General features: G+C 47.4%; 1 protein-coding gene across 1 annotated transcript in view; it reads left to right on the top strand.

Annotated features, from left to right (window-relative positions):
* Positions 1-17,083, top strand: part of cdc25d (cell division cycle 25 homolog d) — a 64,971-nt gene that overhangs the window by 11,365 nt on the left and 36,523 nt on the right. The window contains exons 2-5 of the mRNA XM_070876439.1: positions 803-991; positions 3,627-3,721; positions 13,044-13,095; positions 13,896-13,929. Of these exons, the coding sequence (XP_070732540.1) occupies positions 837-991; positions 3,627-3,721; positions 13,044-13,095; positions 13,896-13,929 (336 nt within the window). The 5' untranslated portion in view covers positions 803-836. The remainder of the gene's footprint in view (positions 1-802; positions 992-3,626; positions 3,722-13,043; positions 13,096-13,895; positions 13,930-17,083) is intronic.

Raw genomic sequence — 17,083 nt, 5'->3', positions numbered from 1 at the left:
AGTGGTTTACATTTGTGCTTTGTATCTGGACAATATTTGCCCTGTATTTGCAATATCTGAATGATATTTGCACCATGTCGATTGCAGTTCCCTGGTTTGGCTCAAGAGTTCAATACTGAACGTTATTTACAACAACAACGTAATTAAATAGCACCTTTAACGTAGTAAAACGTCCCAAGGCTCTTCACAGGAGTGTTAGAAAACAAAATGTTTGCATCGTTGCAAATGCTCATAATTTGACTACTTTATTTGCACTTTCCTGTGTAGTATATGCATGTTTTCCTACTGTGCACGACAAGCTATTTTGCACCGCGCATTGAAAATTGGCTCAGTTTTGCACCATCGGAGACATTTGATCAGCACTTACAGACATTTTTCACTGCACGCGAAATTTCCATTGCGTTGAGATATTGGCACAGATTTTTTTTTCCACTTGGCCCGCTGGCGCTGTTTATCTGCGTGATAATTGCACCCTTGCTGCACCAGCTTGTTTTAGCCCGGATTTGGACTGCATTTTCCCTGGCGTGGCGTGGCATGCAACCCGGGTACCCTGGGATAGCTTGGACCAAAACCGCGCGTCCTTAGCAACCGCTAGCTGCAGCAACACGGCAACAGAAAAGCGACTGATGCTGCAGCCACTCAAAGCAGCCCAGAGCCACAGAGAACATTGCACCGACCACCAAACAAGAGAGCTTTAAAAGTGAGAACTGGTCACAATGCAATTCCGATAAATTGGGAAGAATTTTTTTTTGTTGCATTATTTAATAGTTTAATTGCATTTTTTTGGTCATTTTGCTTGCAGACTCGAATGGGTGTGTAAAGAGCATCCCCTCTGCATGGTGCGAATTCAAAACAGAACCGAGAAGCCGAAGAGGAGGAACCGAAGAGGGTCGATGTCTTTCTCCCCAGATCCGCCTTTCTCTCCAGATCTGCCCTTCTCCCCTGTTTCCAGCCTGTCCTTCAGTCTCAACAGTCTGTCCTGCCAGGAGAGGTAACCATGCAAAATACCGGTGCATAATCAATCAGCATTAACGCCAATTGATCAGAAATCAAGTTCATTAAAAAATATATATGTTAATTTTAAATGTATCAGCTTTTGGAAGACCCTGTTCATAATTAGTAACCTTATTAAATGAAGAATTAGGGTGTAGAATTTTGGGAACATTTCACGCAACAATTTTAAAATTCTCGTCCTTGTTTTCAAATCCTTCCATGGCCTCGTCCCTCCTTATCTCTATAACCTTCTCCAGCCCGACAACCCTCCCAGATCTCTACACTCTTCCTATTCTAGCCTTTTGCACATCCTCGATTTTAATCGCTGCACCATCGGTGGCCGTACCTTCAGCTGCCGAGGCCCCAAACTCTGGAACTCCTTGCCTAAACCTCTCCGCTCTCCATTGCTCTTGCCTCCTTTAAGATGCTCCTTAAAACCTACCCCTTTGACTAAGCGTTTGGTCATCTGCCATAACATCTCCTTATATGGCTCGGTGTCCAAAAATGTTTTATAACACTCCTGTGAAGTGGGGACGTTTTATTACATTAAAGGCGCTAAATAAATATAAGTTGTTGTTGTGTTTAATGTTTAAAGGGATGTTTTCTGTCGGCAAAATCCTATTCGAGATGTTTGTGCATTATGTGGCCATTGACTGACAAGCACAGAAGGAAGCCATTCAGCCCATCGTGCCTGTGCCAGCTCTTTGAAAGAGCGATCCAATTAGTCCCACTCCCTTGCTCTTTCCCCATAGCACTGCAAATGTTTCCTTTTCATGTATATATCCAATTCCCTTTTTGAAAGTTACTATTGAATCTGCTCCCACCACCCTTTCAGGCAGTGCATTCCAGATCACAACAACTCGCTGCGTAAAAACATTCTCCTCATCTCCCCTCTGGTTCTTTTGTCTTTTGATAATGTAGTTTTACATAGAAGTTACAGCAATTTGACCTAACAGGTCTATGCTGGTGTTATTGCTCCACATGAATGTCAGCTGTGGCTCAATGCACTCTCGCATCTGAGTCAGAAGATTGTTGGTTCAAGTCGCAGTCCACCCTTCTTTCCCGAAGGCTCCGGCTGCTTGCTGGGCCGAGATTCGGCTGGGATCTATCAGCCACTAGTGCCGTCAGCCCTCTGGCACCTCATCCAGATGGCCACAAGTAATGTGCCAGCAAGCACATCCCCACTGACACCTGAGAATCCCTGGCCAAAGACCACCCTAAGTGGAGGAAGTGCATCCAGGAGGGCGTTGAGCATCTCGAGTGTCAGCGCCGAGAGCATGAAGAAATCAAGCGCAGACAGCAGAAAGAGTGTGCGGCAAACCTGTCCCACCCACCCTTTCTCTCAACGACTATCTGTCCCATCTGTGACAGGGCCTGTGGTTCTCGTATTGGACAGTTCAGCCACCTAAGGACTTACTTTAAGAGTAGAAGCAAATCTTCCTCGATTCCGAGGGACTGCCTATGATGATGATGACATAGGGAGCATCATAGCAGATTGTATCCCCAGCTGACATTTGCACACACTTTATCGGTTCTAAATCAGCACATCATGGAAATCGAACCCGTGATATTCTACTCTGTATCATTCAGCTTAATTATTTTGTGATTATGATTTTAAATTACAGCTCACAAACAGTATTTGTTTTAAAGGCTTATTGTTAAGCTATAATGCACTGTGGTTCAGTGGGTAGCGCTCTCACCTCTGAATCAAAAGGTTGTGGGTTCTAAGCCTCACTCCAGAGACTTGAGGAGCACATCATCCAGGCTGACACTCCCAGTGCAGTACTGAGGGAGCGCTACACTGTCAGAGGTGCCGTATTTCCAATGAGACGTTAAAACTGAGGCCACCTCTGCCCTCTCAGGTGGATGTCAAAGATTCCATGGCACAATTTTGAAGAAGAGCAGGGGAGTTATCCCTGGGGTCCTGGCCAATATTTAGCTCTCAATAACACCTAAAAACACCTGGTCATTATCACATTGGTGTGTGTGGGAGCTTACTGTGCACAAAATTGGCTGCTGTGTTTCCTACATTACAAGAGAGACTGCACTTCAAAAATACTTAAGCTTTGGGACATCCTGAAGTCATGAAATGGAAATGTAACATCTCATCTGAAAGTCGGCACCTCCGACAGTGTAGCACTCCCTCAGTAATGTACTGGGAGTATCAGGACCCTCATTTGGTCTCATCAGTCACCTTAGAACTCATATTAGTGTGGAAGCAGGTCATCCTCAACTCCGGGGACTGCCTAAGAGAAATAGAGACTGGGAGTAATGGCCTAGATTTTGTGCTCAAGCCTCTGGAGTGGGACTTGAACCCAAAACCTTCTGATTTAGAGGAAAGAGTGCTGCCCACTGAGCCGTGGCTGAACGGAGGAAGGAAATTAAAAAGGGAATTCTTAAAAGAAATTGATCACCTTATTAATGACAGACGGAGATAAGTGTAATTTCTTATCGCAAGGTCCTGCGAAAATGTTTTAAATGCAAATGAGGTAGTCTCGAGCGGGAGATTTAAAAACATGGGCCCTGCAGCCTACTTGACAACTGCAAAAGAAAGTAGTTAAAATATTTGGCTTATTTCATGCTCTCTGCTGTCTCCCAGCTGGTTAATATTTGCTGTTGTTCCCTGACCTCAGTGACACCCCCAAGCGCAGACTGAAGCTTTCCCCCGAGAGTGGAAATCCGAGTCCTGAGGCCTTGCCGGTTGCTACGGAGACCGAAACTCCTACAGGTCTGTACAGGTTGTGCTCAGCTGGTAAATGGGGGTTGTTCCCATGGTTTCAGCATTCCGTCCTGGGAAAAGGGAGAAACGGAATATTTTGCACAAAAAAGATTATTGAAGGAGAGCAGTCCGTGTGGTGAAGATGCTCCCACAGCGCTGTTAGGGAGGGAGTTCCAGGATTTTGACCCCACATTGAAGGAACGGCCAATATATTTCCAAGGCAGGATGATGTGTGTGACTTGGAGGGGAACTTGGAGGTGGTGGTGTTCCCTTGCGACTGCTGCCCTTGTCCTTCTAGGCAGTGGAGGTCGCGGGTTTGGGAGGTGCTGCCGAAAAAGCCTTGGAGAGTTGCTGTAGTGCATCTTGTAGATGGTACACACTGCAGCCACGGTGCGCCGGTGGTGGAGGGAGTGAATGTTTAAGGTGGTGGATGGGGTGCCAATCGATAGTGTCTGAGTCTGACTATATGGTGCATCTATCTCTGCATCTCTTTCTCATACAATATTTACAGCACAGAAATAGGTCATTCAGCCCAACCAGGTCCGTGCCGGTGATTATGCTCCACACAAGCCTCGTCCCACCCTTCTTCATCCACCTCCATCAACGTATCTTTCTATTCCTTTCTCTCCCGTGGGCCGGATTTTCGGCTTTCGGGGTTTTTCGGCAAAAACGGTCGTGTTACGTGAAACCTACCATTTTCGCTGCGCTACCGTTTTTAGGCCGATTCTTCAGCCTTTATGTCTGCGCCAGTAAGGGAGGCTTTGCACCAGCATTTGTGGCGCAAACTGCGAGTTTCGGCAACTTTAGTCCGGAGCCGGGAGCGCTGCGGGAGAGGGCTTGGGAGGGGGGGAAAAAGAAAAAAAAATTCCAAAAACATTGCAAAAACATTTACAAGACCCTTAACTGAGTAATCACTGCAAAAAAATTTAAATTTAAAAACTTTAACTTACCTTTTTTGCAGGTTTTCATACTGGGTGCAGCTTACGGGTCGGGTGACTGCTGAAACTCGGACACAAACGCAATCCGAGTCGTTGCACGTCGGCGCAAACAGGTACCCGAGGCTCCCGCCCGGGCTTTGCGACCGGATTTTTGCCGCGGAGGGTCAAATCGCGGCGAAAACCCGGTCGCAAATCTGTCGCAAATCCGGCCCCATGTGTTTATCCAGCCTCCCTTTAAATGTATCGATAGTATTCGCCTCAATCACTCCTTGTGGTAGTGAATTCCACCTTCTAACCACTCTTCTGAATTCCCAATTGGAGTTATTAGTGAACATCAGCTGTGGCTCAGTGGGTAGCGCAGTCGCCTCTGAGTCAGAAGGTTGTGGGTTCAAGTCCCATGCTAGGGACTTGAGCACATAAATCTAGGCTGACACTTCCAGTGTAGTGCTGAGAGAGTGCTGCACTGTTGGAGGTGCTGTTTTTCAGATGAGATGTTAAACCGAGGCCCCGTCTGCTCTCTCAGGTGGATGTAAAAGATTCCAAGGCACTATTTCGAAGAAGAGCAGCGGAGTTATCCCCAACATCCTGGGCCAATATTTATCCCTCAATCAACATAACAAAAACAGATTATCTGGTCATGATCACATTGTTTGTGGGAGCTTGCTGTGTGCAAATTGGCTGCTGCTTTGCCCACATTACAGCAATGACTGCACTTCAAAAGTACTTCATTGGCTTTAAAGCGCTTTGAGATGTGCGGTGGTTGTGAAGGTGCTGTATAAATGCAAGTCTCTTTCTATTTATCATCGATAATTCTGGTCCCCCCACAAGTGGAAACACCTTCTCTACATCTACCATATTAAACACTTTCATAATCTTAAAGCCCTCTATCAGGTCACCCCTCAGCCTTCTCCTTTCTAAGAGAAAAGAGTTCCAGCCTGTACAGCGTTTCCTGACAGGTATAACCTCTCATTTCTGGTATCATCCTACTAAATCTTTTTTGCCTCTATATCCTTTTTACAATATAGCGACCAGAACTGTTCACATTACTCCTCAAGTTCTATACAAGTTTAACATACAGCCTCTGCTTTTCAATTCTATCCCTAGTGCTTTGTCTGCATTTTTTATGGCCTTTCTCTAAATATTTTTATTCCTCCTCGAACGCTCTTTCCCCTCCTTTTAAATGACTTTGACTCCACTGTCCCACATGGAAGTCCGTTCCGCACGCTGATCACCATTCTTTGCGAGGAAATATTCATGCAGGATCAGGTTGGCCTGGTGACAATCACTGTCTAGGCTCACAGTGACAAATGGCCATTCTGAGGGCAGTACCGTAGAATATTTGTCGGAAATAAGGTGAAATCAAATCAGTACAGAAGAGATGAGTTATATAACACCTTATCACATCATTTATCACACATTGAATACGAATCACTGAAAGTTAACATGCAGGTACAGCAAGCAATTAAGAAAGCAAATGGTATGTTGGCCTTTATTACAAGAGGATTTGAGTGTAAGAGTAAAGGCGTCTTACTGCAATTATATGGGGCCCTGGTGAGACCGCACCTGGAGCATTGTGTACAGTTTTGATCTCCTTACCTAAGGAAGGATATACTTGCCATAGAGGGAGTGCAACGAAGGTTCACCAGGCTGATTCCTGGCATGGGGGGAATTGTCCATGAGGAGAGATTGAGCAGACTCGACCTATATTCGTTAGGGTTTAGAAGAATGAGAGGTGATCTCATTGAAACATATAAAATTCTTACAGGGCTTGACAGGGTAGATGCAGGGAGGATGTTTCCCCTGGCTGGGGAGTCTAGGACCAGGGGTCACAGTCTCAGAATAAGGGGTCGGCCATTTAGGACTGAGATGGGGAGAAACTTCTTCACTCAGAGGGTTATGAATCTTTGGAATTCTCTACCCCAGAGGGCTGTGGAGGCTCAGTCGTTGAGTATATTCAAGACTGAGATAGATAGATATTTGGACACTCAGGGGATCGAGGGATATGGGGATCGGGCGTGTAATGTCTCAAATAAAGCAATGTGACTGAGTACTGTAGACTTGAGCAAGTGTGACCTTAGTCTCTTTATTCTGACTCCAGAGTGCCGGCACAGCATAGGAGGCCTGCTTATATGCAGTGCTCTCAAGGGATGCTGGAATCCCTTAGGACTCCAACAGATGTGCCCTCTGGTGGCGGTAGAGTGCTGGTTACAAGGTGTTGCACATATAATATCACTCCTCTCCCACCAAAGTCAATAGTACACTTATTTACAGGGTGAGACGATCTGGGGTTTTCCGCTCCCTAATCGATCGTCTCGGTACAAACACAGGTGCAGGTGAGTTGATTGGGCCTTCGCTGGGCTGCTGCGCAGCTGGCCTTGTTGGGCTGCTGGGGATGATGAGTTCAGCTTCGTGGTCAATCGTGATGTCGGTTGCCACTTGTGTGTTTATCAGAGGGTCGAAGTTGGTGGTGTTCTCTTCAGGTTGCTTGTGGCTGTCTGTGAATCGCAGTTTGGTTTGATCCAAATGCTTTCTGCAAGTTCGTCCATTTGCAAATTTGACCTCAAACACCCTACTCCTTTTTTTGGCTACGACAGTGCCAGCAAGCCACTTGGGACCATGTCCATAGTTGAGTACAAATACAGGATCATTAACTTCAATATCGCGTGACAAATTTACGCGATCATGGTACATGCTTTATTGATGCCGTCTGCCCTCGACATGATCATGGAGATCAGGGTGGACTAGAGAGAGCCTTGTTTTGAGTGCCCTCTTCATGAGCAACTCGCAGGGGGAAGCCTGGTGAGCGAGTGGGGTCTTGTGCGCTAGCTGAGCAGGACTCAGGACAGGCAGGTCTGCAGGAAGCTTTCCGACTCGCGTTTCAAGCTTTGTTTGATGGTTTGGACTGCCCGTTCTGCCTGGCTGTTAGATGCAGGCTTGAACGGGGCAGATGTGACGTGCTTGATCCCATTGCAGGTCATGAATTCCTTGAATTCAGCGCTGGTGAAGCACGGCCCATTGTCGCTGACAAGGACATCAGGCAGGCCGTGCGTGGCAAACATGGCTCGTAGGTTTTCGATGGTGGCAGTGGATGTGCTTACAGACATTATTACACACTCAATCCATTTTGAATACGCATCCACAACAAACAAAAACATTTTGCCTAGAAATGGGCCAGCGAAGTCAACGTGGATCCTAGACCACAGTTTGGAGGGCCATGACCACAAACTTAGCGGTGCCTCCCTGCTCAGTTGAGAGCAAGTGTTGCATTGGCGATGCAAGACTCCAAATTTGAGTCGATGCCGGGCCACCACACATGGGATCTGGCTATAGCTTTCATCATTACTATGCCTGGGTGGGTATGTGTAGATCGCGTATAAACGTTTCCCTTACTTTCTTTGGCAAAACCACGCGATTACCCCACAAAAGACAGTCCACCTGTATGGACATTTCATCTTTGCGCCGCTGGAACGTCTTGATCTCTTCATGCATCTCCCGTGGAGGACACAGTTTGTTACAAGGGACAGTAAAGGATCCTGGCTGATCCAGGTCCTGATCTGGCGGGCCGTAATGGGTGACTTTTCGTTTTCAAATGCATCCATCACCAAGAGCAAGTCTGCAGGCTGTGCCATTTCCACCCCGGTGGTGGGCAATGGTAGCCGATTGAGAGCATCAGCGCAGTTCTCTGTGCCTGGCCTGTGGCGAATTACATAGTTATATGCAGACAGCGTGAGCGCCCATCTTTGGTATTAATATCTTATCTCTCTGAGAATAGCAATATGAGTGGCTTATGGTCAGTTTCTACCTCGAACTTAAGCCCAAACAGATACTGGTGCATTTTTTTCACACCGTAAACGCATGCCAGAGCTTCTTTTTCAATCATGTTGTCGGCCCTTTCGGCCTTGGACAAGCTCCTGGATGCATAAGTGACCAGTTGCAATGTTCCCGATTCGTTTGCTTGTTGTAACACACACCTGACCCTGTATGAAGACGCATCACAAGCTAGCACTAAATGTTTACATGGGTCATACAGAACTGCAGTTTGTTGGAACATAACAGATTTCTGGCTTTCTCAAAAGCTGTCTCTTGTGATTTCCCCCATACCTAGTCATCTCCCTTGCGTAGCAACATATGTAGAGGTTCTAGCAAGGTGCTTAACCTGGGTAGGAAATTACCAAAATAATTGAGGAGTCCCAGGAACGACCGCAGCTCCGTCACGTTCTGTGGTCTCGGCGCATTCTTGATGGCCTCCGTCTTGGCGCCGGTGGGTCGATGCCATCTACCGCGATTCTTCTCCTTAAGAATGCGACCTCTGGCGCCAGGAAAACACACTTCGAGTGTTTCAACCTGAGTCCCACACGATCTAGCTGACTTAGAACCTCTTCCAGGTTCTGCAAGTGTTCGATGGTGTCCCAACCTGTGATTAGTGGGAAAGCAGGTTGTGTAGAGGACACAGAGGGGCTGCAAAGAGATTTAGATAGGTTAAGCGAATGGGCTAAGGTTTGGCAGATGGAATACAATGTCGGAAAATGTGAGGTCATCCACCTTGGAAAAAAAAACAGTAAAAAGGAATATTATTTGAATGGGGAGAAATTACAACATGCTGCGGTGCAGAGGGACCTGGGGGTCCTTGTGCATGATTCCCAAAAAGTTAGTTTGCAGGTGCAGCAGGTAATCAGGAAGGCGAATGGAATGTTGGCCTTCATTGCGAGAGGGATGGAGTACAAAAGCAGGGAGGTCCTGCTGCAACTGTACAGGGTATTGGTGAGGCCGCACCTGGAGTACTGCATGCAGTTTTGGTCACCTTTCTTAAGGAAGGATATACTAGCTTTGGAGGGGGTACAGAGACGATTCACTAGGCTGATTCTGGAGATGAGGGGGTTACCTTATGATGATAGATTGAGTAGACTGGGTCTTTACTCGTTGGAGTTCAGAAGGATGAGGGGTGATCTTATAGAAACATTTAAAATAATGAAAGGGATAGACAAGATAGAGGCAGAGAGGTTGTTTCCACTGGTCGAGCAGACTAGAACTGGCGGGCATAGCCTCAAAATACGGGGGAGCCAATTTAAAACTGAGTTGAGAAGGAATTTCTTCTTCCAGAGGGTTGTGAATCTGTGGAATTCTCTGCGCAAGGAAGCAGTTGAAGCTAGCTCATTGAATGTATTCAAGTCACAGATAGATAGATTTTTAACCAATAAGGGAATTAAGGTTTACGGGGAGAGGGCGGGTAAGTGGAGCTGAGTCCACGGCCAGATCAGCCATGATCTTGTTGAATGGCGGAGCAGGCTCGAGGGGCTAGATGGCCTACTCCTGTTCCTAATTCTTATGTTCTTATGTTCTTATCAATATGTCGTCCTGGAAAACGACGGTGTGCGGAACCGACTTCAGCAGACTCTCCATGTTCCTTTGAAAAACAGCCGGGGCCGATCGAATCCCAAACGGGCATCTATTGTAGATGAACAGACCTTTGTGCGTGTTGATGCAGGTGAGGCCTTTCGAAGATTCCGCCAGCTCCTGCGTCATGTAGGCTGAGGTCAGGTCCAACTTGGTGAACCTCTTCCCTCCAGCCAGCGTCGCAAATAGGTCATCTGTCTTGGGTAGCGGGTACTGGTCCTGCAGCGAAAAATGGTTAATCGTTACTTTATAGTCCCCACAAATTCTGACCGTGCCATCGCCCTTGAGAACCGGAACAATCGGACTGGCCCACTCATTAAACTCAACCGGCACGATGATACCTTCTCGTTGCAGCCTGTCCAGCTCAATGTCCACTTTCTCTCGCATCATGTATGGCACCGCACGTGCTTTGTGGTGGATGGATTGTGTACCGGGAACCAAGTGGATCTGCACCTTCGCCCCAGAGAAATTTTCAATGCCTGGCTCAAACAACGACGGGAATTTGCTCAAAACCTGGGCACATGAGGCGTCGTCGACGGACGAAAGCGTTCGGATATCACCCCAGCCAGCTTCTGCCGAACAGTGTTGGGCCATCTCCTGGTACAATCCATAGTGGTAGTTCATGCACCGCTCCATCATAGGAGACTTTTACTGCTGCACTGCCAATTATAGTGATCACCTCTTTAGTGTAAGTTCTCAGCTTGGCATGAATGGGGCTAAGCTTGGGCCTGTGTGCCTTGTTGCACCACAGCCTCTCGAAGGCCTTTTTGCTCATGATAGACTCACTCACACCCATGTCTAATTCCATGGATACTGGAATTCCGTTCAGTTCAACTTTTAACATGATCGGTGGACATCTCGTGGTGAAGGTGTGTACCCCTTCGCTTCTGCCTTCTCGGTTCGAGCCTCTATTTCAGTTTGATCTGCCATGGATCGGTCTTCCTCTGCAATGTGGTGGTTTTCAGGGTTTGCAGCTCATCTGCACATTTGCTGGAGGTGTCCCATTGTTCCACAGCCTTTGCACGCATAGTGTTTGAAGCGGCATTGATGGGCTCGATGATCACCTCCGCAGTGCCAACAAGGTGTTGATTGCCTCGCATTCACACTTGATGGCGGACTCTGAGTCATCTGAGATCATGCAGCTGCCGCGTGTACGTTCTGCCATATGCATTCCTGCCTGAAAACGACGTTACTTTGTGTACAGTACTTGCCGATGCATCTTTATGCTGTGAAATTTGTTTGGTGTTATCGCTGGTGGACATAAATGCCTGTGCTATCGTTATTGCTTTGCTCAGGTTCGGTGTTTCAACAGTCAATAGTTTGCGAAGGATAACCTCATGGCCAATGCCAAGCACAAAAAAGTCTCTTAGCATTTACTCCTTAGTTTGGCGACGTAGCTCGCCACTTCCTGACTTTCAGACCGTTGACATGTATAATATCGATACCTTGTCATCAGAACGCTCTCCTTCGTATTTAGATGTTCCCGGACTAGCGTACACAGTTCTTCATACAATTTGGTTGTTGGTTTCACCGGAGCAAGAAGATTCTTCATGAGGCCATAGGTTGTTGCCCCGCAGACAGTGAGGAGGATCGCCCTTCGTTTGGCAGCGTTCTCATTTTCTTCCAGCTCGTTGGCCACGAAGTATTGGTCGAGTCGTTCCAGGAAGGCTTCCCAATCGTCACCTTCTGAGAATTTCTCCAGGATACCAACAGTTCTCTGCATTTTCGCGTGATGGTTCGTTATCTATTACTCATCGCCAGTTGTTATGTCTCAAATAAAGCAATGTGACTGAGTACTGTAGACTTGAGTAACTGTGACCTTAGTCTCTTTATTCTGACTCCAGAGTGCTGGCACAGCATAGGAGGCCTGCTAATATGCAGTGCTCCCAAGGGATGCTGGGATCCCTTGGGACTCCAGCAGATGCGCCTCTGGTGGCGGTAGAATGCTGGTTACAAGGTGTTGCATAGATAACAGGGTGGGAAGGTGGAGTTGAGGTAGAAGATCAGCCATGATCTTATTGAATGGCGGAGCAGGCTTGAGGGGCCGAATGGCCTACTCCTGCTCCTATTTTTTCTGTTCTTATGTTCTTAGCACTTCTTGTGCAATGAATAAAGTCAAAGTATGGTGATCGTTGTGACTTAGGTAATCAAGTGCATTGCAAGATTCTGGCACATTGACCGTTGTACCATATGTAGTCAAGGTCCCGCAGTCACAAGACAAATGGCCAGTTTATCTGTTTTTTGATAAAGAGAGGAATATGGCCGGGAAAACTCCACGCTTCTTCAAATATGGAATCTTTTACTCCAAGCGTCTCATCCGAAAAATGGCACCTCTGACAGTGTAGCGCTCCCTCAGTACTGCTCCTCCGACAGTGCAGCACTCCCTCAGTACTGACCCTCCGACAGTGCGGCACTCACTCATTACTGCCCCTCCGACAGTGCGGCACTCCCTCAGTACTGCCCCTCCGACAGTGCAGCGCTCCCTCAGTACTGCCCCCCCGACAGTGCAGCGCTCCCTCAGTACTGTCTCTCCGACAGTGCGGTGCTCCCTCAGTACTGCCTCTCCGACAATGCAGCGCTCCCTCAGTACTGCCCCCCCGACAGTGCAGCACTCCCCCATTACTACCCCTGCGACAGAGCAGTGCTCCGTCAGTACTGCTCCTGCGACAGTGCAGCACTCCCTCAGTACTGCCCCTCTAACAGTGCAGCACTCCCTCAGTACGGCCCCTCCGACAGTGCAGCGCTCCCTCAGTACTGCACTGGGAGTGTCGGCCTGGATTATGTGCTCAAGTCTCTGGAATGGGACTCGAACCCACAGCTTTCTGATTCAGAGACGAGGAGTCCTACCCAGTGAGCCAGACCTAACACATAGAGACCCATGAGGAATTCCTTGGAGCTGTCTTAAGGATAAAAGAGAACTTCAGGGTGAAAATGGTTGATGGGGAAGTCGGGACTGTGCACAAGCTAGTTAATTGTAAGTTCTCTGTTACTCACCACAGGTCAATCCACCATCTCACCATGTGGACTGGAGCCAAAAACAATGAGCAAAAGGTATGTCACAGGGCATCTCACCCTGGTATCTGTTTATTATGTAATGGACCTTTTTGTATCATCTATGTTTGAGTGTGTCTGTTGGTATTTATTGCCCGGAAAGGTGGTAGTGGGTCTTTTTCTAAACTTGAGTGGCCACTGCAGGGGGCAGTTAGGAGCAATGTTCCCTCTGTGGAGCTCCCATACACCTGGCTTTTAAATGGGAAAAACCACGCATACGTGCTATTTTGAATTATAGGGACCTTCTGAGTCAGAAGGTCGTGGGTTCAAGCCCCACTCCAGAGGTTGGACCGCGTAATCCCGTCTGACACTCCAGTGCAGTACTGAGGGAGCGCTGCACTGTCAGAGGTGCCGTCTTTCTGATGAGACGTTAAACCCGAAGCTTTGTCTGCTCTCTCAGGTGGATGTAAAAGATCTCGTGATCTCTTGAACAAGAGATGATGGGGAGTTCTCACCAGTGTCCTGGAAAATATTTATCACTCAACCAACATCACTCGAACAGATTATCTGGTCATTATCACATTGTTGTTTGTTTGGCCTTGCTATGCGCAAATTGGCTGCAGCATTTCCTACATCACTACACTTCAAAAAGTACTTAATTGGCTTTAAAACATTTTGGGATGTCATGAAAGGCGCTACAGAAATGCAAGTTTTTTCCTTTCCTTTGAAGAATAGCAAGTGAGGCTCTGGAGGGAACTGTGCTCCAGCATAAGCTAGGTGGTGGGGGAACTTTAAAAAAAAAGTAAAGGAATTATTCACATTGGGGATGTGTCTATGATAACATTGCTCTCTCCTTGCAGCCAAACTCCAGCGAGGCACAGAGTCCCCAAGCCGGTAAGTTCGGAAAATACTTCAGTTTATTTAATAAAACACTAGTAAATTACCCGAGTCACTGCCCGCTGTCAGTTGCTGATTAAAGGCTTTTGTTTAATGTATAAGATGCGACAAGAATCAGGAGAGAGCCTTCGGAAATTCACTCCGCAGAGCCACCTAGTGGCCACAGCCTGCAGTTCCATCGTTACAGGCAGCTGTTTCATCATCATCATCGGCGGTTCCTCGGAACTGAGGAAGACTTGCTTCCAGTCTTAGCATGAGTTCTTAGGTGGCTGTACAGTCCAATACGAGAACCACAGTCTCTGTCACAGGTGGGGCAGATAGTCGTTGAGGGAAGAGGTGGGTGGGACTGGTTTATCGCACGCTCTTTCCACCTGCGCTTGATTTCTCCTTGCTCTCGGCGACGAGACTTGAGGTGCTCAGCGCCCTCCCAGATGCGCATCCTCCACTTAGGGCGGTCTTTGGCCAGGGACTCCCAGGTGTCAGTAGGGATGTTGCACTTTATCAGGGAGGCTTTGAGGTGTCCTTGTAATGTTTCCGCTGCCCACCTTTGGCTCATTTGCTATGAAGGAGTCCCGAGTAGAGCGCTTGCTTTGGGAGTCTCGTGGCTGGCATGCGAACTATATGGCCCGCCCAGCAGAGCTAATCAAGTGTGGTCAGGGCTTTGATACTGGGGATGTTGGCCTGGTCGAGGATGCGAATGTTGGTGCGTCTGTCCTCCCAGGGGATTTGTAGAATATTGCGGAGATATCGTTGGTGGTATTTCTCCAGCGACATGAGGTGTCTACTGCACAAGAGTCAGAAGAGAGCACATGGAAAATCATTCTGCAGATTCACCTAGTGGCCACAGCCTGCAGTTACATCGTCACAGGCAACTGTTTACATACAAGTTGAACCTCCCTTATCCGGGACTCCCTTATCCGGCACCACCCGTCGTTCGGCACCATTCCCAGCCACCGGGTGACACATGTGCAGAACTCTGACATGGACAATGTGAAAAAATTAACAATAAACAAGGAAATTATCAGCTTAAATACGCTTAAAGGGAGCTATTCAGAAACACCTTAAAAATAAAGAGCACAAGCAGGTTTTCTTTGGAGTTAATTGAATGAGTAGGAGCAGGAAGTAGGCAGGTAATTACAGAGCTTGTAATTAGAGTATATATTATGGTGTATGGTTGGGTGTATCACTTATCAAGTAAAGCTGAATCTCATGCAAAATGTCATGTGTACAAAAACTAAGGATCAATTATAGTTTGATCTTTCCCTTTGAAAGCCTTTGTTCTCCCTGGGCGCAGCAAATTGAACAAGGGAATGCCTGGCATTCAAAGATCTCCGCACCGCACTGCCAGCCAGCCCCAGCCCCAGTCAGGCCCGATATCCCCGACCCCGCGATCCAGCCCACCCCCCTCCCCTTCCCCATGATCTTTCCACCGCGCCGCCCGCCAGTCCCCAGCCCACCTTCCCCCCACCTCGCCCCCCCCCCCCCCCCCCCCCCATCAACAAAGAACCTATATATACAAATTTCAGATAACTTCAGAATTGCAAGGACAAAACTAGGAGCTGCTGAGCTGGGGGCTGGCAGGCAGCGCAGCACAGAGATCGCGGGCAGGGCAGTGGTGGATCGCGGGGTCGGGCACATCAGTATCGGGGCTGGCCGGCTGGGGCTGGGGGCTGGCTGTATAGGTTCCCATAATAACTACTGGAGCAAAGCTGCTGTGAGATCCCAAAGTGTTTATTTTCCCTATTTATCAAGTATTTACAGTAAACAAACTGCATATTCAATTGAGACAGAAACTTTTGTGAGGACAAAATATTTAAAATGGCACGTAATTAAATGATTGGGCCCGGCTTCTGTCAGACAGCAAATCAAAGATACAGTACAGGTATTTCTCTGTTTACTGAAGGTTTTAGATACAGTACAGGCATTTCTCTTTTTCTTGAAGTTTTAGATACAGTACAGGTATTTCTCTTTTTATTGAAGGTTTTATGGTGGGTTTGAAATCAAAGTAACATGTCTAGGGGCTGGCTGGCAGCAGTAAAAACAATTTAAATAGTATTGCCCCCCTTAGAACACGTGACCTCCCCTCGTCCGGCAAAATCCCTTATCCGGCACAGACCTGATCCCAAGGATGCCGGATGAGGGAGATTCAATCTGTACCAGATTTCCATTCAAAATGCTTGTGTAGGCAACGTCAGTATTGACTTCAAAGTGTGGCACAGGAAGTTGGAAAGGAAGAATACACAAACACAAGATGCACACCCATTATACAGCCCGTCTGAATTCCATTCCAGTTCATCACCCAGGTACTGAAGGCAAAAGTCTACCCTAGGGAATCAAAACTAGATACAGTTTTCAGGTGCGGGGAAATTAGAAGGTAGGGAATAATTAGATCAGGGCGTGCAGGCTAATTCAGTCCCCATTTTAAAGTCATACATTCTCTTATGTTTATACAATGAGTTTTCACATGTATGCTGATGGTCTCCAGTCATCTTGGATAACCCTCGTCACTGGACCAAGACCTGGCTCTGTCAAGCCCGTGTGGTGGCTGGTGTGCAACGGCCAGCACACGTTAAAAAAATCCACACACAGGCATCTTCCACCCTTCAGGATGTAATTCGGGCTCCGGAATATTAGATGCTTCATTGAAACACCTGTGAACTCATCCCTTTTTGATGTGGAAGAAAGTCATCCTCGTTTCGAGGGACTGCCTATGATGATGATGATGATGATGATGACACCCAGCTCTACCTCTCCTCCACCTGTCTCACATCCTCCACCGTCCCTATACTATCAGACTACAACATTGGATGAGTAGAAATTTCCTCCAATTAAATATCGGGAAGTCTTTGGTTCACGCCACAAACTCCGATCCATTTCCGCTGATTCGATCTTACTCCCCGGCAATTGTCGAAGGCTCACCAAGTCTGTTCGCAATCTTGGTGTCATATTTGATCATGAATTGAGCTTCCTACCTCATTTCCGCTCAACCACTAAGATTGCTCTTTGTAATGTCGCCTGTCTCCTCAACTTATCTGCTGCTGAAACCCTCATCCATACCATAATCACCTCTAGGCTCGACTATTCCAAAGCACTCCTAACTGGCCTCCTTAGTTCTAACCTCCATAAACTTGATGTCATCCAAAGTTCTGCG

The sequence above is a fragment of the Pristiophorus japonicus genome, chromosome 3, assembly GCF_044704955.1.
Source record: "Pristiophorus japonicus isolate sPriJap1 chromosome 3, sPriJap1.hap1, whole genome shotgun sequence".
Taxonomy (NCBI): Eukaryota; Metazoa; Chordata; class Chondrichthyes; family Pristiophoridae; genus Pristiophorus; species Pristiophorus japonicus.
The sequence above is the reverse complement of the archived record's forward strand: the minus strand, read 5'-3'. Positions and strand labels throughout refer to the sequence as shown.